The sequence below is a fragment of the Gymnogyps californianus genome, chromosome 2 (genome assembly GCF_018139145.2).
Source record: "Gymnogyps californianus isolate 813 chromosome 2, ASM1813914v2, whole genome shotgun sequence".
Lineage (NCBI taxonomy): Eukaryota > Metazoa > Chordata > Aves > Accipitriformes > Cathartidae > Gymnogyps > Gymnogyps californianus.
This window is the reverse complement of record NC_059472.1, coordinates 124,921,861-124,948,314: the sequence shown is the minus strand read 5'-3', so window position 1 is coordinate 124,948,314 and position 26,454 is coordinate 124,921,861. Positions and strand designations below refer to the sequence as shown.

Below are 26,454 nucleotides of genomic sequence, written 5' to 3'. Positions count from 1 at the left end.
ATTGTTTTCCCAGTGGCAGCGAATTAATATGACTGTGGTCACTGTGCATTTTGCTTTTTTTGGGGGGGGGGGGGGGGAAGACGGGAAAATCTAGCTTCCTTCAGCTCATTTTAGTAATCTGAATAGGAGCGGAGAACTTGCATCATGTGATGGGGCAGCTCACGGCAGCTTACCAGCATGGGGTCCCTGTGTGAGAACCTCCCTTGTACATGACAACCTGATAAGGATATAATGTGGTTTAGAAACACATTCCCACAATGTTCACTTCTTTGTCCCTTTATTTGGGAGTGGGTAGGAAAAAAAGTTTTAACAAACTAATGCCAGCCCTTATATAACTGACCCCACTTTCTTTTAGCGTTCTGTTTGAGCCTTACAGCTTCTTCAAATACTTTTGTTAAGAGAGATGGAAATATAATCCAGCAAGTCTGTGTAAAGAATCCTAGACACAGAGTATATAATATACCTTCTGTTCCCCTTGGACAAGGTGATTTTTCTTTCCCCTGCTTATACCATATATAAACTGAATATTATAAAACTATGTAAGTTAAATATACACATGCAAGCGACACTTGTATAGGTTTAATAGGTTAAAGCTTGAATGAGTATTTATAAATTCTCAGAGTGCTCTGGATCTTCATCACTAAGGACATGATGTTAAAGTCCATCCATAGTTTGGAGGGATTTCCGTTTTATGCACTTTCAGTGACTTACATTTTATCCTCTAAGTGCATCCCCTAAGAAAAAGAGCAGAGAAATGTCTCGCAACAGGGTGTTTTTAGCACCGCTTAGTTTCTTTTAATGGTTTGGAGGATGTCTTTCCATTGAACCATAATATTTTTCTCTAGGCTCACATTGTATTTTTAGCAAGGATCTTTGAACAATAAAATGACAAATTAAGTATATTTTTGTCTTTTAGAGCCTTATCTAGTGAAGCACTTAAATGCACTCAACCCTCCACCCTTGATTTTAATAAGTTTCAGACACAGAGTGGTCGTGTGAGTGAGCCTTTAGTGTATTTATGTACTAGTACTTTTACAAAATACCAGTAAAAGCTCATGCCATTGCGCTGGATGTTCAGCACAATGAACATCCAACATTTCTTTCCTTCTTAGAAAGAAGGATCGTTCTCCTTTTACAGATATATAGCAGAGGTGTGAAGCAATTAAACAAGTTGCCGGGTGTTGCACCAACCAGACACAACTGCCACAGTTTGATTTAACTCAGATTTCCTTCAGTGGGTGCTTCAATCCTAGAAAGCCATTTGTGCCCATAAGATACAAACAGTGGAAGAAATTATTAAATTAAAAGGAAAAAACCCCAAAAACCAGTCAAATAACACAAAAAATCTCTCGAATCCTGTGATTTTTTTTCATCTGAATGCAGCTTGTGGTGAGTTCCTGAAATGGCCATTACACCACTCCAGTGGTCTTCTCCGCCAAGCTGGCTGGTGGCGCAGCAGCACATCATATAGAGGTGTGTATCTCTTTTCCTACGAGACTTCCTTGTCATCTTCCAGTCTTGCACCAGAATCACTCCTCTGCCAGCTGGTGACCTATACCAAGAGGATTCCCAGGTTCCTGCATGACAAGTGGACGTAATAGCATCTGAGTTGATTTAAATATTGCACTTGTTCATAAATACTGATCTGGGATAGAGGTGTTCAGGCACGGTGCAGCCGTACCCTGGCTTTCGGGAGTCTCTGAGCCTCCTGCCCCCAGCACTGTTGCTCAGGGACTGGCCGTGGGCAGAGACCGGGGCAGGGAGCAGGCTCCTCTGACGCTCATCTCTCTCCATCTCCCGAGCGCCTCTTTTAAATCCTCATCTTCTACTCAAAAACCCACAATGAAGACCAGCATTGCCTGTCTTTCCAAGACTGAACATTCGCTCGCACACGAAGAAAAAGGAGTTGGAAAACTGTGTCACAGTGCCATCTGGCGATACCTGCCCAAACCTTCCCGTTGGCAAGGGCTGCGGCCACCGAGGCATTTGATCCGCAGGCGGATGCTTTCCCCAGGACCCTGGTTAGGCGCAGGGAAATGCCTGTGCCCCCCAAAGCTCGACTCTCTGCGGTTTTTTGCACAACTCTCTGGGGTGCTCTAATCAAAGATCCTATCTGTCTTCTCTACAAACCTTCCCTTCCTAGCAGAGAGCACTGATCCACCAACCTGGATTTCTGGCTTGGGGCACAAGTCAAAGGACTGGCTAAAAAAGTCACGCATGGTGAGCTTTTTTATTGTTAAGATCAGGTCCCGAGGGGGGTTTGTTTGTTTGTTTTTAAGCAGTTGTTCATACTTCTGCCTCTCAAATTTGGGTCTGAGGAGGTTTTTCTTTTTTTCCTCCTATCTTTCAGAGTATTGCTTTGCGTTGCTTTGTTGTTTGGGTTTCCTCTTTTCATTCGAGGAAGAAATTTTTTTAGTTACTGGGTCAGGGTATATGTCAGATCCTCCTTAGTGGCTGGCTGGAAAGTCTCAGAGACCTGTCTTTCTTAAAGATCCTTCTGTTTTCACCCCACACTTTGAACACCAAGGTGTAAAATGCAGAACAAATGGCGAATCACCTATATCTTTCAGATATTTGTGCAAAGTGTCTTTGATGATGGGGGCTAACAGAAGAATATACTTTTCCCAAGTCCTTGTCCCCCAGTGAACCTCAGCCTTCCTTTCTCCATTCGGAGAGCACATTCTGGCTGTGTTTTTCTAGTTGCACATATCTTCACATGCTATGCACGTTAGGTATGTGAACTGCTGGTCTTTCTACGCTTTGCGTGTATTGCCACATTCACTTCTCTGAGACTACACCAAGAAGGATCCATTATCTCTCTGAAGTTTTGAAATGAAGCCTTCGGCTGCCTGCAAGAAGTCAGAGCTGACTCACATCCTTCTGTGTTTTTTTTCCCCTTATCCGAATCCTTTCCTTTCTCTGTGTTTTGGAGTGGTCCTGCAAGACTTCATGGTTGAAGCACAGGCTATGTGTTAGGAAGCACTGCATGTCTGGAGGCGGTTTGGGAAAATAGCTGTTCCCCTCTCCCTGAAATGGAGTCCAGTATGAACACTGCAATTGTTCACAGGGGCTGTTTTCACCTTTACCAAAATGTGAAAGCAGAGCTTAGTTACAGCATGATACACTGACACTGCCCAGTAATACCATGTTTGTTATGCTTTCCCTAACCTTAATTTCTGTGCAGAACAAGAAAATACTCTGACGAAAAGAGGTGAGGAAGGAATGACGCAATTAAATGAGATTAAATCAGAGTATCGGTTTCCCTGGAACATGTATTTGGCTCTTTACCAACAATCTTTTCCCCGTTTTTCAAATAAACACATATTTTCACATGATAACTCTATTTGAAATATTAATGCTTCCAGGGCTGCATTACCTTTGTTTCTTCATCAAAGTCCATTACTATGAAAAGGCTGCTGTTCCTTAGGCTGTTTCAGCTTCAAAAGAATTTTAAGGCCTGGTCTGTTGGAAAGCTTAGGGGTATAATTAGTGAAAATGGAAATAGATGCAAGAGAAATTTAGTTCCTGATGTTTTAATTTAGTGTAGTACTGCCATGTGTTGTTGAAGAGGATTCTTAAAGGCAAACATAATTATTTCATTATGGTCTTCAGAATGCTTTCATTGGTCTTAATGACAAGAAGCTGCATAAGGAGTCATACATTTTAATTAGACCTTCTTATATTTACATCAGATAAATAACAAATAATTGATGAAAAACAAGTCTTCTGAATGGATGATTTCACACAGAGCTCTGGTTACAGTTTAATGATAAAACATTTCTCTTATTGCTTTGCATTTTAATTATCTAGAATTATTACTCTAGCAGAGATCTCAAAATACTGTTATTTCCATGCATTTCATTAGATTCACAACTAATTTATATGAATCTGAAGCTAAGAGAAAAGGTGTTTTTAAACATGTATCCCTTACAATCAGTTTGCAGCTTTATTAATTTCATTTTGCTTTCATTTCTTACATTTAGATACCAGGGTTTTTTTGGTGATAGACTCTCCAGTAAAAACTAGTGGGAAGAGGAGTCAGACCTTTTCCTATGTCTTCAATTCTCTATATAGGAGCAATTCCTGCCATTGTTAACAACCCAAAACTCCTGTAGAGGTCAAGGAGTGAGTATGAAATTGTAGGGCTTGTAGTGGAATTTTCTAAGGAAAAATTTGGTGCCTCTTTCTCACCAGCTTAGTTGAAAGTTGTGTTCCTAAATCTCTTCAATTTACTTTGAAAATCTTACCAATACCCTTTTATAATTGTGTGTGTGCTTGCAGATGCATTTAAATACCTATATTTTTTTCTTTTCTTTACCCCCTTTATTAGACACTTTATAATACCAGGAGACGTTATTTTAGAGTTTTGCTACTTGCAAGAGTCTTTCATGTTTGCAAGCTCTCCAGCCTTTCATTTTTGTAACAAAACATATTTCACATGATTCATTCCTGAGAGTATACAGAACACTAATTGTTGTTATTGATTTTAAATTTTGCAACCATTACAAGTAACCCAGATGAGTGGCAGATAAAGAGTAATAATCCATGGAGTTCTGGAAGTGTTTCGTGTTTGTCTGTAGTACTTTATGTGATCAATAGTAACTGCCGCATTGAAACTAACTGCTGTATCAAATAACAGTAAATCAAATGAATGTGCTTACAGATTATTTATTGAAAGCTTTAATTGTTCACTGGGGCCCTGCTTATCTCAGGAAACAATAGAAAGCAGTGATCAGGCAAACTGGTTTGCAAATGCCGGAGGTGCCGTGAAACAGCGGGGTCTCCCCTGTGCCTGGGTGGTGTGAGAGCTTTCTAAAATGTGCCCCTGTCCCACTGGGATTGCCCATGCACTGGGATTGCCCATAGGGGTTGATCCCAGGGTAAATTGGTCAGAGGTGAGTTTTCTCAGAGAGCATCTCTTGAGTTCACAGGTTACTCTTTTTTTAATTATTATTTTTATAGATTGTCATCTTTGGGTGACAAATGTGTCATATCTGGTGGGTTAAAGTGTGGAAAATCTAATAAGATTTCCCAAAATTTCTGTGAGGTCCATGTAATGAGAGACAAAACAGGATCAGACTTTAGAAAGGGAAGTAAAGGAAAGCATACTAAACTTACTCTGTGGAAAGCTTACCTAGATATATTACAGTTTGGGGCAATTATATGCTGCTGTACAGTTGTCAGACTTGTGCAAATACTAAGAAATTAAAAGCAATGATTTCTAACTAAAAGCCCCGTGCCATTATATTTTACTGATTCCTTAAAATGGCTACTCTGCCTTGTCACAGTCACTTCATGAAGTAGTAGTGCCACAGGTTGGAGGTTTTCTGGACCTTAAAGTGAAATAGATAGTCTTATAGACAGTTTCACTACTATCCACAATTTTTTTAATAGCCTTGGTGTGTTGTCAGTAATACTTTGCTGTGGCTTCAGAATCCTTTCGGTACCAGCGGAGGCACTAAAGCTGTCCTTCAGCTAATTTGCGAAGATGGCACTGAATGAATTTACATTTAATAACATATCTTTCCAACCATGACAACTGGAAAAGCATTTGTAAAAATGAGCTTAATTTCTACAGAAAATGATGGCCCAAATCTCTCAAACATTGCAGGAAAAGTTGTTTGGTTTTTTTTCCCCCTAAAAAACGTGTTTTGTGAAAGGTACTTATATGCGTATGTGTAATATTGGATATTCATAACACAGACATTTTAAAATTTTTAAAGCACAGTATCCAGAGATCTTCTGGAATTGAATCTCACTTGAAAAAAGTAACTTCCCTTTTTCAAAGCATAAGCTTCGCCTTAAGTTTCTTGGGACATCAGGTGTCAGGACTGAATGTTGCTTGTCCAGCTCTTTGGAAAGAAAGTATTTCCTTTTTGCCATATTCTATATAAAGTACAGTTGACATTTTCCGTTTGTAAGGCTGGGATATTGCAGTCAACTGTGAGCAGCTTAGCTGGGCAAAAAAAACCCCAAGTCACTGTTGAAGGTAGGTATTGAATAAGAAAGGCCAGGTAACTAGGAAATGCTGCTAGCATGTGTTTGCCTACAGTACACTGTGTGAGTATTTTTTCTCTTCCGAGTGAGAATGGTACTGACAGACGACATACAGGTAAAATTATGAGCATTCCTCACTCCAAGGGTTTAATAGGAAAATCCACTGCAGGTAGAGAATAGGAGAACAGAATATTGGAAAACGTGCTCTCCAGTCACGGTACTTATCTTGTCTCCAGTCTCTTGTGAATGTCTTACTTTATTGATCTTTGGTCTTCTAGGCAGAGAGTAGAGGTGTGCTCTGAGCCACAGTCGCAGTGCTGCTACCGCTTGGCTCTAGGACACCAAGCTCCTTCCCAGCTTTCAGGTTCTGCTGCACCTACTGTGAAAGGGGCAGAGGGATGTTTGCCAGGTTAACCGCACCAGCGGAAAGTAAAATGCACCTATAAAAATTAAAAAAAAAAAAGATATAAAATATTATGTAAACTCAAGGACAAGGACTCTGAATTACAAGGAGAGGAAATCTGGTAGTGTCTTAGTTTTTCATGGTACCTTCCACACTGTTATCATCTTTTGTCTGGCAGGTATTCAATTCAGAAATATTGAAATTCTGCTCAGACAAGCATTACGGCTTGATAAACTGTATTTTATTTGCCCCCTCAAAAGATATTGGCGATGCTCAGTTCTTAAGTATTCCATGAACTTGAATTTCTTACATTAGCATCAGAAATGTTGAGGTGAGCTGCTCTTAGTAACGCACTGTCCTGGTCTGGCATGCTGAGGGCATGAAGGAGGACAGAGTTTGTCCCTGTTCTGGTCTCAGATGTTGCAAATGTATGTGTGCTGGAGGATGTCAGAAAGGTTAAGTTTTGGTCTGAATGCCCTTCTAGTTGCAGATAAGCTCAAGTGATGAAAGCCATTTTTTCCTGTTGTTATGTCATGTCTAAATGGAAATAATGTATTGTTTTAATTATACCCCCACAGTTGCAGCAGTGCAGCAATGTGGGTGCAATTAGGCTAGTGTAAAGAATAGTCTTAACACTTACTTGGGGAGTAAGCTACGTGGATGTAAATCATCTATATACAAGCAGAAATACCCCAGAGGTTCACTGCAATAACATTAGGGGCATGGGAGATGTGTGCTGGGATATCTGCTTGGTTTAAGAAGCTACCTTTGCTTCTCCCAGTCTGCACACTGCCCTGTCCCCTGCAAGAGGCTGCACGGCAGGAGGAAACTCATGGCTCCATTTTACAGCCCCGAGCCTTGCCAGCTTCAGCAAATGGCCCTGTTTTGCAGCGGCATGACTGGGAAGCTGGACACGTGCTCTTCCGCCCGCTCTGCCGGAGGGCTGGTAACCTCTGGGAAAGGGCCAGGGGGTGGCTGCCTGGGGTTTGCTTGTTCAGCAGGTTTCATCCCAGCTCCACTGTGGGATGAAACCTTACTTAATAAAGCATCGTACCTCTGGGTGGCATAACGCCAAAGAAAGGTCTGCAGCGAGGGCCCGAGGCTGAGATCCCAAGCAATGAGATACAAAACTTCACAGTTGTCCGTTGCCTTGTAAAAAAGGCGAGTGGCTGTGTGATGGGGGGCTGTCAAAGAAAATAAGGAGTTAGACCTCCTTTTCTAAGGAAATCAAAACTTAGAATTAGCAGAGCAATAAAAGCCTTCTAAAGCGAAAGCTGGAAACAATACATTTTTAATAAAATGGGCAGTTACTCTAATTGCTGAACCCCTACTGTTCAATTTCTTTTAGTGCCCTTATTCATTAAATTCAGCATACTTATTATTTACAGATGTATGCGTTTTAACTTGTGTATAGAAACCATGCTTTGCAGAAAGCTGTGGACGGTATAATACTAATTTGTAAGTGTTTATTGCTGCCTATAATATGCAATTTTAAAAACAATTAAAAATAGCAGTGGAGCTCATCATTGGAGTCAACCCCAAACTGCCCATGAAAAGTGAAATATTAGTACCATGTACTGCCTTAAAGGTTATAGGCCATTTGTAGTGGATTGATAGCATACCCATTAATGAAGAATTTACCTGTTCTTAAAGATTTTAAGCTCAGCAGTCTAGTTTCTAGATATTATTCTAATGTAACCCATTTAAACATATGTGATGGAGTTCATAATTGCCCTTGTAAATGGGTATAGAAAGGAGGGTATATAAATCAATTAGTGATATCCAGCAGTGTGGCTGTAATACAAATTAATTGAGATGATAAGCATTTTAACTGCTACTATACTTACTTGAAGTAGTTTTGATCACTGAATTGGCTCTTGTTGAGTCACTCTATTAATTTTAAGATTTAAAAACACCTAAAGATCAAAATGTTCTGAATTAATGGTCCTGAAGTTTGAGAAATAAAATGATATGTAAAATATTACACAGCAAGTCAGTTTTACTGCATTTCCAAATAGAGCACAACAGTTTTATTTTGTCCATGTGGTACCGAGCAACTGTCTAATAGTATTACGTGATTAAAGATATTAAAACACTCATTTTCTTCCTGGATTCAAGCCACAGCAAAAAGTCATGATGAATAGTGTCATAAGAACGTGTTGAATATATAGAAAATAAAGAATTTATTTGGCAGACAGTAATACCGAAAACTAATAACAACTTGGATAGGAGGCGAGTTTTGAAGAATAAAATCATTCCTTTAGTATAACACTCTGAATTATTCTGTTTGGATGCTTGAAAAGATTTGAAGATAAAAGAAAAGTCCTCAAAACACTATAAAACATTTAATAACTAGAAATGGAGACTTTATGACTTAGTAAAATATCTGGATGTGTGTAGAGATTATAGTAACTATTTCATTTCCCTTGCAATTTTTATTTATTATTGAAGATACTGAATCTGAGTTTTCTCCCATTTATGTTTACAAGTCAAGAGTGTTCCTTGGAATCGGTGGGGTGACAACACTGTAAAACAGATCTGAAAAAAGAATCAGACCCCGTTTATTTTTAAGTGTTTTGTCCCTTACAATGTGCCTTTTTTCGTATTTTTGATCCTGCAGGGAAATATGCTGAATTTGTGACACCACAGTTGTATCAATAGGCCACAGAAATAGGCTCCATTTTCGTAAATAAAGAATAAAGAGGCTAGAGCTCTCATCCTCTCTACATTTGTGTCACTTCTTTGCCTACACCACTTTACTCCAGATGAGGATCTGACCTGGGGAATTCACTGGTAAAGCAAACAGGGCCTGAATTGTAAGAAAAGTTTATTTTCAAAGGAAAATCTAACTTCATGCAGATGATAGCACAATTATATATATGTTTTAAAGAAGATCATATTTTTCAGTTTTGCAGTAATGTGGAATTGTCACTTGAGACTGATGCAATTTTGCATGGTAGTGGCCAGGCAGAAAATCACCGACCTGAAAAAACTACAGAGCTAGCATCTTTCGGATGTTTTTCTTCAGTTTTCCGTACGATTTATTTTTTTCGTTTAACGTGTTTTCTTTTTCATTTTGAAGGTAGTCTTCTAATACAAAGTGATGAGCTGCTGCCTTGTAAACTCTGCTGTGCCTGCCAAACCCTCCGGCCATCCTGTCTGTACACTTACTTTCACCCTGGCTCCCTCATGGTGCCTGCCTGGCCATTTATTTAGCGAAAGACACTCCTGTTCTCAGTTACTAGCGCATCATTAAGTCTCGCTGTCTTGAGAGTAACACAGGTATAACCAGACGCAGTTCTTGTCCCTGATATAATTAATCCCGACAAGCTTTCTGCCTTCCACGCTTGCTCAGGTGTAAATGCATCTCTCTGGCTACATGGACACATAAACCCATATGTAGAACTGCTTTGCTGATATAACTGTAAAAAAAAAAAAAAAAAAAAAAAAATCCAGCCTGAAAACCAGTATCATTTTCTTTGAAAAGGTGATGTGAACACAAATCTCCTATGTTAGTTATACATACTACCCCTGGGTTTAGTGGAGCTGGTGCTTGAGAACCAGGCATTGCAAACTGGGGTAAACCTTACTCCTGTTTGAAAATACCCTCCTGAGCAAACCTGCAGAATATGAATATGCTCTTATAAAGTGGCTGCAGCCTCCTCGTTGTCCTTTACTGCTAGCTGTAGTAAATATGTGTGTAGAGTATGTAGTTGCCAGAAGTCCTGGCTTTACTGGGAGAAGCACCAGAGGTGGTTGCAGTGATGGCTCCCTCCCAAATACCTGTGGGACACAACAAAATGATGCAGCAGCTTCAGTGAAAGGTTTCAGGGTGTTTTCATTCAGAAATACATGGTCGGGGCATATTGGTGATTTCCAGATCATATGTGCTCAATATGTAAGATTCTACTGGTAGATTCAGGCTTACGACTTCGTGGTATATGAGGCTGATGTTGGCTTGGACAGTATATAGTCAAGAGTAGAGGTTTTTGTGGCAGTTTCTGGTGTCGCTTATGCTTGTGTGGGACACAGCGCCCATGTGCACGGGTGCTGCTGAGTTGCCTTCAGGAGAGGATTCAGGACTTCTCTCAGGGCAGGTCTGTTGTCTGCCGGGACGTTCCTGTGTAATTGTATATATGGTGGGGTAGTCTTATAGAAAGTTGATTCTTAGCTGGCCATGGAGATCAGAAAATGAAGACAGACTTTTCCTCATCTCTCCTGAGTTCCATGCTGGCAGTAGTGGTGGCGTTTGGGGGCAGAAGGCACCCAGCCCTGGCCTGCCTTGCAGTCAGCAGGTGAGCAGGGTGCACACACAGACTTGGGGGTGCTTCGGAGCCCCCATGTTAGAGGGACTGAGCACAGTCTCAACCGAATTCCCTGCTCTGTCACGTATCCCATGTGTAACTTGGGGAAAGACATGTAAGGCTATATTGCTAGAGCTACAGCTATGTTGTTGGTTGCTGTTGAAAATCCCAGTTGGGTACTGCTTGCATTTTTCTAGGAATTTAAGAACCAAGTAAATCAAGCTCTTAGGCTGTCACTGCTTCTGTTTCCCATCTGTAGAGTAAGAAGAATAGCTCTTCCTTTATCTTACTTAGGTGTTACAAAGGTAAAAATATGAATGCTCACGGGATATTCACATACTGGAGTGGCAGGGACCATGCTTGTAGATCAGATAGGTAGAAGAGAGCAGGATCTTTCATGCTGCTAAATATGGCAGCACCAGAAGTGCTGTTCTGTGTGGCAGGGACAGCGGGACCCGGGGAGAGTCACTCAGGGTGTCTGTGATCTGTGCAGGAATGTCACCTGGGAAGATGCACAGGCAGGTGGGGCCCCTGGAGTGCCTTAATAAATGGCACTGTAAGTAAAGCCAGATCGCTGAATTTGCATGCTTAACAAATGGATTAATTAAGAGGCCAGATTGTGGCATAACGGAAAAGTATGTTACAAAAAAAGCCCCACCCTTCACTGGGCAACCAATAGAGGCTATTTGTGGGAATAATAAAATCTGCGCTACAAATGAAGAAGGTAGCTGCTAAGGAACAGAACTTGTATTATGAGACTACAACAGAGGATAACCAAAAGATAGATGCTGTTGTCTTCTGATTTACTGCAAACAAATCTAGATAGCTCTGCTATGCTGGTAGTAGGATGCTGAACTTTATTTCCTGGCCGTAATCACCTGATATGAATAAAGGTTTCAAAGGGGTATACTCCTGTCGTATGGCCAAGATCAGCATTCACTGACTCCGCTGACTACGTTACATGACTCTGCAGGTTAACATTACAGATTTGCAATTGAAACTTGGCAATTTTGTTGATGAAAGGCATGAAGGAATATGATGCAACTTGCTCTCTCCCATTTCTAAACTGAGGGAGATGCAGCAGATGACAGTAAACACTTCTTTTCTGCCATTCCAGTTGGTAAATACAACTTGGTATACACACAGCAAAGGTATTTGCTGAATATGAAGAAGCCTTTTTTCTTAGACTCATCCTTTGAAGTTAGTCTGCGTTTTAACACTGAAATGCTAAAATAGTTAAAATGAAAGCGCTCCAAGGACCTGCTTTGCAAGTAATGGCTCCCCTCAAGGTTATGGAGGCCTTTCAAGGTTCATTCTTTCAAATACCTTTTGACTTGGCAGGATCATGATCATTACCATTATTTGCATTGGAGTAACACTTGAAGGTCCTGCAGCGCCAGTTACTGTACAGCATATTCTGAGGCCCTGCCCAAAATAGTGTACTGTCTAAATACATGAGATGCAAAAGGGTGGGGGAGGAAAATACTGTCCTGATGGTATGTCTGCCTGCAGCGGAGCAATGGCCAAATTTGTTCTTGGAACTTCATTAGGGTAAGGATATCGGAGCAGAGAGTGTGCTTAACTGCTTCTTGTACTCACAAGGCAAAGGGCAGAGTTCAGCAGGACCCCTCTTCTCCCAGATGCGACGGGACAGAAGCCAGCTGTCCATATCGCTCTTTCACTGACAAGAGTCATAACAGCAAAAGCACTTCAGCTTTAGAGACTTCTGCCAACTCAGCTGCGCCTATCAGGGCTTGCACCTTGTCCGAGATAGCTATTGGCAGGAGCAGCCTGTGCCCTAGGCATGGCTCTTAAAATGACCTGGTCTGAGGCACCTTTTAGGTGACCTTGTGTGCAGTTTGTCCATTAGTAAGACCTTGCAGATTGGGCTTCTGAGCTCCATAACCTCTACTTCTTGCTAGTTATGTTGTTATTTTAATCATGCTGTAGGAATCCTGAGCAGCATGTAGTGAAAATGTGTGGGATACTCTTTTAGCTTTTAAAATAACAGAAAAGGATCATTTTGGATTGGGCACCCTCAAGCAGAAACCAGGTCATAAAGTTTCATCTTCTGATGTCCCTGTTGAAAGTGGAATGCCCCTTTTCAAACTAAAAGCAAACCTGAAGACTTAGAGGGTTTTTTGGCTTTCAACCCAAATCATACCTTTTTTTTAAGACCTAGACAGTCTTGTAGAGATGAACTATGACTGGATTAAAATTAATGCTGGAAAAATTGTGATGAAGAATTAAAATAGAATAACTTATATTTAACATCATGGCTTTAAGGCAGATGTGTGCAGCTAGCAAGATGCAAATAATAAAAAAGAAACCCTCAAATGTAGAAAACATACTTTCTTAAGTACTTCTGAAAATCCTGGTAATAGTATCTCAATGTGGAGTTATTGTGGCAGCCTATGTTTTAATCCAGGTATGTTGTGTTCACTCGTAATAAAAAGCATTCCCTCCTGAACCTCGATGCATACCCAGCCCTATGAGGAAAGATTTTTGATTGTGGTAATTCGTTCTGCGTTGATTAACATTTGCACATGGCTTCCCCTGAGCCTTTTCCTCTGTCCTCCTGCCCTCAGCCCACTCCAACTCCGTGCTGTCAACCCCTGGGTAAAACAACGATCCAGCACAGCAAGTGCCGATATGTGAAATAGTAGCACGACTTCTTTGCTGAATGTTGCTTTCTTTACAAGGGAGAAAATGGGAGTCTTCGCACAAGGGAAGACTTTGTTTTCCTCTTTCTGTTGTCTGTGATCCCCACCTGTTGTATATATGGTAAAAATATCTGGGACTTATAACCCAGCAACAGTACGCAGCCAGAGTCATGTGTGACCGGGTCAAACACACACTCGCTGGAGGGTCATGGCCAGGTTACTAAGTCAAGGCTGGCAAGTCTCCATGATAATGTTTTCTTTCTCTCTCACTCTTTTTTTTTTCTACTCCCCTTGTCTGTCTTCCAAACAACAGTTTAAAAAAAGAAAAAAAAAAAAACCAAAAAAACCCCCCTCGTAACAATGCAAACTATTTAAGCATGACAAATTCAAAGAAGTTTTTTATTAAAAAAAAATTGGATGGGGGAGCTGAGTCAATGATATTTTGGATTTAATTTGATAGTATAGTTTTATGTGGCACATGAAAGAGAGAAATTTGTATTGAAACAATTGAGACCCACTTTCCCAGTTCCTGGCTCTTTCCTGGAAGATGATTAAAAGCAGACTTTTTTTTCCAGACGAGACATAAAAATTAAATGATCTACAGTATATAGTTATTTTTTCAAATGTTTGGAGGCTTATAAATAACTTCTACAATCAAATGCACACATACAAGCAGCAGAGAATCTGGTTCTAATTACTTGTACTTTAGTTGAACTTTGGCGTTTCCTTTGACTTTCTGCCTAATGTATGTGAGCTGTGTGCCTTGCACTCCTGCAGTGAATTCACAAAAAAAAAAAAAAAAAAAGAGGCAAAAAATCCAGACTCTTGTTGGTGCCAACAAAAATGAGGGTTAACAGAATGTTTTGACCAAATGCAACACTTTGCTATTCACCCTAATTAGCTGAAATTGCTGCTTCCCACCAGGGACCCTGAGCTCAGTATTCAAAATTCCCTTGAGGCTATCCAGGAAATGCCATTTGCTTTACAACTTCTTATTCTTTTAAGACTCAACTGTCCAAAGTGTGCATTAACATACAAGCTTAATAATCTAAGTTTCTAGCAAAACGCAAGGCATTTCATAGTGCCTGCCTGCTTCTAGTTGGTCACAAAGTAACATACCTCCTCCGTCTGTCAACATGGTTTAGCTGGCAGTAAATTAGCTCTCACAAAGCACGCTGTGCTTTTAAAGATCTTATCTGCTGCTTTATCTAGAAATATTTCAGACATCTTAGGAATTGTGAAGTGACCGATTGTATGAGAGTCCCTGTGTGCTTAAGCTGCATTCAGGTGTTGGGTGACGGCACTGAGGCTCTGTTTTCTCAGGTGAGTAGGGACCCTGAAGTGTCACATCACGCAGGACAAGACAGCAGGGCATGGAAAGAAGTTGCCTTTTTTTCTTTTTTCCTTTGAATTCTTCCTAAAATCGTTAGACAGCTTTAAAAATGCCTCTTCGGGAAATGTCAATTGTCCACACCCCCCATCCTTTCTTTTTTCCACCTTGTATGTGCAGACATGCATAGAAGAAAGCAGGTTCTGCTGTCGTGCGTCCACTAGCCACCCACATGATACAGAAATAATGCTTTATACCTGCTGAGCATGAATTGCTACAGATGCCTGCACCGGATTTCTGCACTTCCATGCTGGCAGTACATACCTTTTCAAATAAAGAGTTAAAAAGGCTAAATCCAAGGAAGAATAGTAAGTCAGAAGCCAGAGTAAGTCAAGCATATGTAACCTGAGTTCAGGCCTTCTCCAGAAAGCTGTACATCTTGCCTGTGACCAAAAGTGAATGTTCCCAAACTGAATTTTCTTACCAAAAAAAAAAAAAAAAAAATCAAACTCTCTAGATGGTTGTTCAGCTGATGCAAGTGTTATATTGAATAGATTAAGCCCTTTCAGTGGCATATATATATATGGGTGTTTTAGGGAGGGTCTTCTGGTTTACCTTGGCTCTTTCCTTGTATACCTTTTCAAATTGTCCAGAAAAAAATTCTCTAGCAGCACCTTCAGCTCTTCAGTTGCTTACTATGTTGTGTATTTATGAACTGAGTTGGTTGCTTAATCTCTTCTGGGTATCACAAGTTTCCGGTGCTTGGCCAGTGCCTGACAGACCTCTGTTGTACATACGGTTCATGGTTTGAACACTACTATTGGATGCTGGTGCTTGTTTAGGATGAAATGAAAAAAGCAGAAGTGTATCGGTATTATTCCTCAAAGACTGCTTTCCCCAAACTGCAATCACAGAAGGATTGCAGGCATGCAGTTGTTTTGTTGAATGACACAACCTTGTTTTCCCATGGGGAGCCTAAAAACTGCCTTTTAGATGGACTGGGAGAGTTGAGTGAGCTAATACGAAACACATTGTCTGCTGGTATTAGAGTTTTAAAGCTAAAATTTTATCATTCCATAGACTGATTGGAAGCCACCATAATTCATGTACGAGCATGAAATAAGACGAGGAATGTTTGAGGCCTCTCAAGGGCATTTGATGAATCTAACTTTAATTTAAAAGTACTAATAGATTATTGATTCAAGCAGGATGGCTGTGCAGAGATCAATAACAGAGCACTCTCTATCTCTCTTAAATACCAAAAATTGCTGTTGAAAAGAAATTATCATTCTCATCTGTGTTTTCATTAAGAAAAAACTTCATTAAAGTTTTCTTGGTGCAGTAGGAACCTGTAGATTTTTGGTTTGCCAAGTTTCAGTGTATTTAATGCTGAAAAAGATAAGTACAGTTCTGGACACTGTATTAACATCACAATTTATGGAGCCCCGTTATTTTACTTTTCTGTTTTTTCACACCTCCTTATTGTTAGATACATAAATAAATTGTTCCTGTTGGAAATATATTTCTTTGCTTAGAGTCAGAGCCTTTAACACTTCACTCTGGCATTTATTTTCTTCTCAAGAAATATCCATCCTTGAAGTTGATAGTAGCTTAACCCAAGTAAAAATAGCTGAAAGGGGCCCTTCTCTCACAAGTAATCAGAAGTTGCATCGTGCTCTGTGATGCCCTCTGTGAATTCTGCAGAACATGAGTTGACAATGAATCATGAGTTTAATACAATGTATCATCTTTGTAATCTGAAAAATATCATGTACAGTAAATCTTGTCTAAGATTTTTCCATTGAGTAATATTCTTTAGGGCCTGCTGTTAGTACTCTTGAGATTTAGCTCTGCTGGTAGTGCCTAATATTTCTGAATAGATCTGAGTTCACAGATCCTGTCATTTCTGTATACCTGTTGAAAAGTTAGAGGGATTTATCTGAGAAGCAGCAGACGGCTAGGTGAAACATGAAAATGTATTGCACATCTACAGTAAATGTGAGGAATGATGACAGCATATCACAGAAAACTAATGCAGATGTTTTGGAAAGATGTAGTTCGCATGTCTTATCTCGCATCGTAGAGCTTTCACGTCCTTTCCGTGAAAGGAATAAGTGGCTTTTCAGCAGGTTCAGAACAAATGACCATCTAGAAATATTAAGGCAATAAAGGGATGTGGGGTCATAATGTGTAAGTAGCTCTTTCTCAGAGAGGTTTCCTGATGTTACAAATCCTAAGGTAGGTAAGGAAGTGTTGCTGGATTGTGCTAGTTTTACAGATTAAAAAAAAAAAAGACTACTTGTTCAGGTAATTTTCACTTCAGGTCTTATACTTAGTCGTTTGTCTCTTTACATATGTCCTGATGCATGCTGCTATCCTGTTGTGGCAGAGTTGCACACTGGAAGTGTTACCTTTTTAGAAAAAGGCAAGAGATACAAGAGCTCTCCCAAGATTAGGTACCAATTGGAAGGGTACATGCCACAAACAGTTTCCCTTTGAAGGCTGATATCCAGCACATACACATGGATCCCACGCAATTCAATAGGCTAAAACCAGAACATGAGCCCAAAGTTGTCCATTTTTGGAGCCTGGTAAGAGATTCAAGCCCTATATCTGAAGTGAGCTGAAGCTTTTGTGGTGTTGAGTAGCTGGATCATGAAAAATGATCGGGTACTTTAAAATATACTTTTGAGGCTATAGCATGTAGTCCTGTCATTACTTGCCTTACTTTAGTTCCCCTTAAATTTTACTAGGAAAGACAAATGAATGTTTATTATACAAAGAAAGATATGGGCCAGTTTGATAGTTATAATACAGTAAATAATCAGTTATTTCAAATTCATTCACGAATCATTCAATTATATTTCTTTTTTCTTTCGTAGCAGTTGAAACTCAGAGCACCAGTTCTGAGGAACTTGTTCCGAGCCCTCCGTCACCACTTCCACCCCCTCGTGTTTACAAGCCCTGTTTTGTCTGTCAAGACAAGTCATCCGGATATCACTATGGTGTCAGTGCTTGTGAGGGATGTAAGGTGAGTGCCATCATCTCCCTTTCCTTTTATAGGACCACATTTCATTTTAGAGAGGGGCAAAGCAATGCAGTTTCGTGTGACTTGATTGTCTCCAAAGATGCCTGTTACCTTTCTTGTGTGAATTAATTCTAATTCATGAGTAAAGCCAAATAAATGACCGTCATGCCTGTAATTATTTCCTTTCATAACTTCTGCCAAAGTATGTCTTTCAGGGACTTCCGTAAGTATTAACTAACATGAGAACGTGATCATAGATGCAGATATAATGAAAGAATAAAGTGAAAACACTTTGAGACTCTTCACTGTCCATCTGTAGGTCAGGTATGCCCTGAGAACTCACAGGGCCGTTGCCTGCTCTCAGCCTTTTTCTGTGTGCTGCTACCTCTGTGTATGCAGGGAGTGGAATTTGGGAACAGGATTTGATCATCTGGAAATTTTTGGTGTAGTCTCTAACTATCTAACTAATCTCAAATCGCATTGGGGATTTGAGGATTAGCAGGTTGATATTTGCAAAATTTAATCTGGTAGACTACAGTGCTGGCACATCTGCTAGCTGCTTTCCAGTGCTGTGACTGTCAGAGCATGAATTGACTATCCATAGGATGCAGTAATACAATACACCATTCTAAAGTAGAGAATGTCTAAAAACAAGATCCACATCAGAGAAGCAATGTCAGCTAAACCATGTGTGTGGCAATAATTAGAGGTGTACACACAGTGAACAGTATGCGTGCAAGGCAGAAGGTAGTGTGAAAAATGCTAAAGAAAAGGTATCATAGGACAGATGCTCTCATAGTTAACCTTATTAGTTACGGTACCCTAGTGCAATGTTCTTTTTTAACAGTTTGAGAAAAGACCTATGATTTTGATCCTTCAAATTAAAACAGTTGTGTAATGCTTAGTATAGTGAAGAAACTAATGCATGCCAAAAATGTGACAGGTACTATATCCATATAAATAAAGTTATTAGAATAAATTAATAAAATGTATTTTGCTGGTTTATTTTTGTGAAATGTTATAATATTTTTCAGATACTGTGCAGTTAGCCATTTTTACTTTATCCTTAGAACCTGCAACTTCTTCCATGCTACTGGCCTTTTGTAGTGACATAAAATATCATAGTCCTGGGTTTGTGTCAATAGGCAAAAAACTATAGGATTGGAGTCTGGTTTCCACCCTATTTTATAACTGTAAATACTGAAGTAGTGAAAGTAACTATTTAAGCTCACCTCAGTTTTAAAATCTCTTTCTGTTATTGAGGTTTTCCTTGGATATCATGTCTGTATTTTTTCCTTTTAGATACCACAAAACTATCAGAATTTAAGTGTCTGTTAGGAAGAACTATGGTAAGAATATGCTGCAGCTGATTCCATTAAATAGGAAATCTCATCATACTCGGATGCTAACACACAAATGGTGGTGTCATTTGCTCACCCACACGTTGCCTCTAAGCACAGATGTAATTGCAGACTGTGGCAGAAAGGTCACATGTCCCTAAGACTTCATTATTTTTGAAAAATATGCAAAAATATACTGTAGGGCTTTTATTGGCATATTGCAAAGCATTTTCATAAATAATTAAAGCAAGACCACACTTGTCAAAATACATGAAGAAATCAATCTTGTAATGTGTTAGACATTATTCAACAACAACAAAAAAATCATGTTCACTTATTTGCTAATTTGCAAAATGGGGTAATTCAGCACTTAGCAATAGCTGCTGTTAAAAGAAAAACAAAAAAACTAGTTCCATACAAAACCTGTCAGTCTATGAGAAATAACAAGATTCCAAAGCAGTAACTGGACTGCTTGACACTGGTAATATTTGGGTTAGTTGACGCTAGCTCTTCAACAGGTTGGACTAGGATTTTATGAATCTCTTCCACTGATTGAATCAACTTCCTTAGTAAGTGCCAGAAACTCACAAAGAACATGATGAGACCACTGAGTCAACCAGTGGTCCCTTTAGTGGACAGTCATGTACTACATTTGCTGTTGAAAGTTGAGCTCTCAGGTCAACAGAATTGGTGTGCTGGATGACAGCAGACAGCAGTACATGACCACAAAATCAGACACAGCCTCAGAAACCTCTACATTGCCAGTTTCTACTCTTTCTCTGAAGAATGTTATCCTTTTCTCTTGAGCCCTTTTGGACTGTTTGGTTTATTTTTGTTTTCCTTCATCTTTGCTCTGTACTTGCTTTCACCCAGTCATTTCTTGGTCCTGTACCATAAGAAAGCTGCCACCTTGTACTTATTTCTAACCATCCAGGCTCCTGCCTGTACTCAAGTCTACCTTCACCCTTGGTTCTCAATATCAGTTCTTCATGCTTCTCTTTCTCTCCAGCCTTCTTCATACAAAAATTTAGGCAGTTGCTTTGTAAGTTTCAGTAAGCACGGAGCATTGAGCACTGCCGCTAGGGAAGCCTTGTCTCCTGTGGATCTCTGCCTTTCGGTTGATTAACCCAGGTTTATTAAAGCCTATGTTTCACTGAAGGCTTCTGCTTGGTACGGAGCTGGAGTTTCATGCTGATTCTCTGGTGAATCAGGGAGCAATAATAAGGAAGAATTCATGTTACAGCCTTTTGTCTAGTTAGGAAACACAAATTTATTTCTCCTTTACCTGAACACACATCTCCATGCAATTTCAAAGAACTTTATTTTCTTCGAGATTTGGAGTTTCACTGAAGCTGACCAGCATGTCCAAAAGCTGTAGGGATGGGGAGAGGCAACCTCACTTACGGACAGCTGGGTTGCACAAAGCTCATTCCATAAGAAGCCAGACTAAAATATCAGCCAAATCAAGTCTTAGTTCTCCTTTCTTTTCCTCTGACCTTGTTGCCATTTTCTCTTTCTTCACTCCTATTTCCACCGTTTCTTTCTTCACCTGATTTGCAGTCTCCATTCTGTGATGTTAAACCTTAAATTCACTCCTTTTTCCTCCTGCATTGCACCTCCCTCTGCTCTGAGGTCTTTTTCTGAAGTCTTTTCCTTTTTCCTTTCTGACTCATTTACCTTTCCCTTCGAACTCCTGGCAATCTTGTTTCCCAAGGGAAACACAAATGGAAAACTCTGCTCATATCATATTTATCTAATTAGGGCCCCGTTCCTTTTGTTTTTCTGTGCTGGCTTTCCCTTGGTTTTCTTCTAGTTCTCTCTCTGTTTCCTTCTCCTTTGCCTTTCTCCTTTGAGCTCCAATGAAGCTGCCGTCACAGTGATCATTAGTGGTCTCTGTCTAATGCAAAGGGACAGCTTTCTGTCCTCCAGGTTTTGGGTTGATGACTGCCTTTGATTCAGCAGGCTTTCTTTTTCCTGGCTTTCAGGGCTCTTTAGATTCTCCTCCTGCTTTGCTTACTGTTTATTCAATGTCTCCTTAACTGGCTCTTTATCCACTTCCTGATGGTGTTCCCTGAGGTTCAGTTGTTTGGTTTTCTGTCTGAAAAGCATCAGTTACTGACCTGTTTTATGATAGACCGATGGGGGAGGTCATGGTAATATTCTGCTCATAAAGGGTGTATTCTTAATGGAGATCCTTCCAGCCAGGAGCCCTTGGAGAGCTGTGGATGGTGATTGTGACCTTGTGATGCTCAGTTTGGGAACCACTGCACTGGAAATTTTATATTCCCTCAATTGTCACCAACCCATGGATGATTTCCAAAGTTACCCCCATCTTGGACTTCTTCCTTGCCATCTTTCCCTGGTGTGTCCTCTTGCTCGCCTCACTGCTACCTTGGACACAGAGTTCATGAAGACAGAACTTTCCACCTCTCTCTTTGTGACATCACCAACTGTAATCTCATGACGTGCAGTTTTTCCAGCCATCATGCCATGATGACATCATTTCTGATCTGCAGCATTGTAATTCACACAATTTGTTGTCCTTTTTCCTCCAGAATCTGCCTTCAGCTGCCTTCATTGTCAAACCCTTGCTGTGGTCTTCTTGCGTGGTGATTAGATTGGTCCCTTCTCCTGTCCTTTCTTCCCCTTTTCTCACTCGCTGTCATCCTTGGACCGTATTCTTTCAGGTACCTGGGAACAACCTCCTAACCTCCTTTGCCAAACACTTTCTCGGTATTCTAAGAGCCCTTTTTTTAAGTGATCCTTTTGTCTCGTTCATTACCAGAGTCTTCAGTACTGTGCCCCACTAGAAAGACTGTTCTGTGGCTTGTTTTGATACGCTAGTCTTTTAAGGAGTATTTCATAATAAGCACTTGTGAACCACAATGAAAGTTTAGGAGCTATCTAAATAATTTTAAGCTATCTTGTTTTCTTATTTTAGTATGTTCATGCTGAAAATTTTATTTGTGATTACAAATTTAGAGTACCTGACTTCTTGCCTTTCAAATTTGAAATTTGGGAGCTTTCAGAAGGTTGATATCCTGAGCTTCTTATCAATTTGGTCAAATTCAGCAGTCAGGATTTTTTTGGTGTTTTTAACTGGTTTTAAAAAAAAAAAAAATCGTGGCTTTGTGTTTATTTCTGGGTGTAATGCTGCAAAAGGCTAATGTGCCTCATAGTCTGTCGATGGCTTTGTGTCTGTATTAGAATCTCAAAACCAAACTGATCTTCACAGTGCTCTTGTATTTTGTAAGAAAAATTCCAGATCCAGTCCATCTTTTTATGTGTAAAATACAATACATTGACAATATTCAGCTTATTTACAACTTTTCCATTTTGTAAACTGTATGGCATTTCAGAGGCGGGTTTTGGAATCTATTCGTGTGTTTCATGACCTCAGTTAAAGACTTCTGAAATCTTCCCTCCGCCCCCCCTCCCCTGGTCTCTGGGTGTTGCTAGATAGCACGCAAACAAATTCCATACAAAATGAGCAACTTGGATTTATCCAGCTGGTACAAGTGGTTAAGGGCTGGCTGTCACTGAAAGCTCAGCTCTTTGGTCCTGACTTGACTCATCATTGTAGCCGGGTTTGCAGAAAGGGAGACTGAGAGTAGTGGGCTGGATTCCCCACACAGTGCCATCATTGTGTTGGTGAGGAGGAGAAGCTGGTGTTCTGGCAGTTTCAGCTGTCTCTGAAAGCCTTGTCTCTTGTTCTGGGCGTTTAAAAGACGGCATTCCTCTGCTGGCAGTCCTGCCCGGATTCCTGGCTTGAATTCGGTGGGCAGCAAAAATGCCTAGAGCAGTTTCAGGAGAGAAGACAGTGCAGCATATAAGAGGGTAGGTTTACGGTCCAGCAGTTTTGTCTGAGTGATCAAGGTGCCCCTCTGCCTGTTATTGATGCTAACGGACAAAAACGTAGATAAAAGCCAACCTGGGATCACTCGGATTTATCATAAAAGAAGAATAGTTTTCCTTCCATCAGAGTTTTCATATAAAATCACATCTACTGTGGGATCATTAAATTAAAAGGGCAGCCACATTTAATATATTTTCAAAGGTCTTCAGCTATGAAAATATGTCTATTTGTTTGACACCTTCCTGACCCAAATATCTATATAGTTTTTATTGCAAAGACTTTAAGCAGTGTGGAAAATAGGCATTGATGTAAACCTTGAAATTTAGGTCTATGATTCTGTAGGACTGACTCCCACAAAAAAGATAAGATATACATAGGAGAAGAAAAGAAAAGAGAGAAAATGAAACAGTTTTTGCTTTGTCCAGATTTGCTGATCCACGTGGATGTTTGGCTTGGGAGAAAAGCTGTCATTTTGTTACAGCTTTATCTTATTTGCTTACAGATGCAGTGGGAGGCAGTCCTACCACTCAACTTGAGGCCCAAAATTAGTTGCCTAACTTTGAAGACTGGGTTCTCTCTGCAGTCAGTGGAGAGAGAGGAGCTCCTCTGATGGCTGATTCAGAGCATCTAAACTAGATCTACTCTGCGTCACCCTCCAGAGCAGCCTGTCCCCATGAGCCATTGGGTTAGGTGCCCAAAGCACGACTGTGTTAATATTCTCCATGATGTCCCCCATGGTTATGTCCCTCTGGACACTGACAGGGTTGGGGTTCCCCCGTTGCGGGCCATGAATCCATCATCAGCATCGGTCAACAACAGATTTACAAAATGCTGCTGACAGAGAGTGGAACTGGTTTTAATGTTTTTTTATTTATTTGAAGTTCGATGGCAAGGATATTATGCTTTGGTCTGCAAGAAATGTTGATGAGTGGCCTAAAATATTTTAGGGATTGTCACAGCAAAGTACCCTTTATGGAACAGTGTCCTTCGGGACAGAAGCCTTTTTCTTTCAGTAATGCCTCTTACATCATGTGAGGACAGATTTGCATTTTCTTAGGCAGTTCTGGGATTGTAGAGGGATCTTAAGCAGCAGTTCTTTTTGATAACACCACTCTTGCACATGTTAGCTTCTAGCTATAATGTAATTATATTTAAGCCTATGTTTATGCCCCTTTTCTGGGAATTAAGGATCCAGACATAGAATTTTCTCAGTTACCTAACGCTAAAAAATAAAAGCAAACTTCATAAAACCAGCTAACTAATATTCCATATATTTATTTGGCTTTGTTTTCCTGGCATGTTTTAATCACCTACAACTGAAAGAAAAAGTAAGAAATGTAAAGTTGAAAATATGTGCACAGTATGATTTGTATCAGGGAAAGAAGTAATATTGTTTGCAGCAATGCAATTGTAAAAGCTTCTATTGGTTCAAAGAAAAATATAGATCAGCTTGAATGATCAAGCTGTATTCGTCTCCATTTAAGCTGTATTACTAAGTGACAGTGCCAGCAGTAGAGATGCATGCTGTCGTTCATGCACAGCTATGAAAAATTCCTCAAATCATGGAAAATTGCTGCTAGTTTCAGCTAAATCAACAATCATTTTTTAGAAGGTGAAAAATGTATTTTGAGATACATTTCTGCATACTATTAATATCATCTGATCTTAAGCTTGTAAGCACTTTGCAGTGTAGCAACATTCAAAGCCATTTGTTTGCAGAAAGCAGTGCCATATGCAGGAAGACACTAAATGAGTTGCAACTGATGTAAATTAGTACTGAAAACCTGGAATTTTTATGTATTTCGTACTATCAGAGAAGACCTGATTGTTTTAATGCTGTCTTTGAAATTTTAGTTTTTAAAATAAAAAAAAAAAACAGGAAAGCCAGGTGTCCTGTGAAAAGCTGGTATCCATTTCAGTAAGTTCTTAATTAATTTTTCTCTTTGTTTGGAAGATAAAACTTTTGCCAGATACTGAATTTATTTCATGTTTTTGAAGGATGGGGAAGCATATATTTATTGGAAGCCCACTGAGAGCAAGTAAACATGATGAAATAGGTGGGATCAGGAACAAAAATTTTGTCTTACCACATATTTTAAAATCTCTTTCTGGGTTGTGTGAATGACATGAATGAAGAAAAAAAAATTAATTGCCAACCGTGACAGATAACAAAAATGCTATGCGTTTGAATGCCATATTTGATTTCCAGTGCTTTGGACCCAAGTTGTGGATTATAACTCTGCTGCTCCCCTGGGCTTCTGGAACAGACATGGACACAGAGCAGCAGTGTCTGTAGGGGGGTATAGCACATACATCCGCGGCTAATCTTCCTCTTATCCTGCCCGTTGCCCTCAGTCATAGACCAGAGGTTCATCTTAAGCTGTGAGAATAGTTGGTTTTACTAATTACTTTAATTTTTTTCTGGGAGTGATGTCGGTGCTATAGAAGTGCAGAGGTTATCCCAAATTACTTTCTAACCATGCTAACCACGCTGCTCCAGTTATTTGTGAACACAAGGCCTAATGTCCTGTGGAAACAGGAACTGCAAAATACTCTCTTATTTTGCATAAACTGTCAAATAACAACATATAATCGTTTGACTTAAATCTTGCACTCCTGTCTCTTGCAAAATTCCCGATACCATCAGTGAAGGCTTTCTCAAAAAAGAACAGCATCAGACTCTTAAAGTGCATTGGTGGCCAGCCACATTTTGGGGCACTGCTTTGCCGTGCTGTGTACCTGGAAGGTTTCTGGCTGTACCAGCCAGCGCTCCTCCTGCGTGCAGCCGTCTCCCGTGAACAGTTTGGATGCAGCCATCCCGTTTCAGAGGCCGAACGAGTTAACTAAGGTAGATGTGGACTTTCCCATCATACGTCAGCCAGCCATAGTGCCCATGACTGTTCCCAAGAGCATTTCCTGATGTAGATGTAGCCTTCATGCCTGCTGACCTTGCAGATCTTTTCAGGGTCTTTGGCCAGTAACCAGTCCCTAACAGCTACAGTTTTTTCATTATTATTATTATTATTAAACTGCAGTTGTTGAGTCTTACTGTTCTGGCAGCATCTATTCCTTTCTATACGTGAGAATACACACCGTAAAAAGAAGAAACTTCAAATTTACGTATGTATGTACCTGTTGTTATTGGAGTTGAATTATGGTTTCTCGCACCAAGGTAGGTACTGAAGAGTCCTTGTCGATGTGTTTGTCACATTTCTATCCAACTTTCACCTGCCCATAGCTATTGTGGCTTGTTAGCGGATGGCTGAGAGAGCTGAGGTTCACACCAGATCAGTAACGTGCGCATGGTTTGCAACAGCTTCAACAGAATTAAGTAAATTATATGTACGTGTAAAAGTGCTGTCTATGCAAATCACGTCTTGACGTACTGAGCAGAGATGCCAGAAGCAGGTGGGCTGCGATTCAGGCTGGTACGCTTGCCTGCTGAGAAGTCCCCTGGTTTGCATGCAATGGATGTGGAATGTGTTTTTATTTTCCTGTAAGCAGGTTCTAACGGATTTTACTTTTTCAATTTT

The 26,454-nt window shown here is 40.1% G+C and overlaps 1 protein-coding gene across 4 annotated transcripts in view; it reads left to right on the top strand.

Annotated features, from left to right (window-relative positions):
* The window catches only part of RARB (retinoic acid receptor beta), a 216,656-nt gene that overhangs the window by 128,297 nt on the left and 61,905 nt on the right, over positions 1-26,454 (top strand). For all 4 annotated transcript variants that reach the window (XM_050891357.1, XM_050891355.1, XM_050891359.1 and 1 more), the window contains one exon: positions 17,580-17,728. In XM_050891357.1, the coding sequence (XP_050747314.1) occupies positions 17,580-17,728 (149 nt within the window). The remainder of the gene's footprint in view (positions 1-17,579; positions 17,729-26,454) is intronic.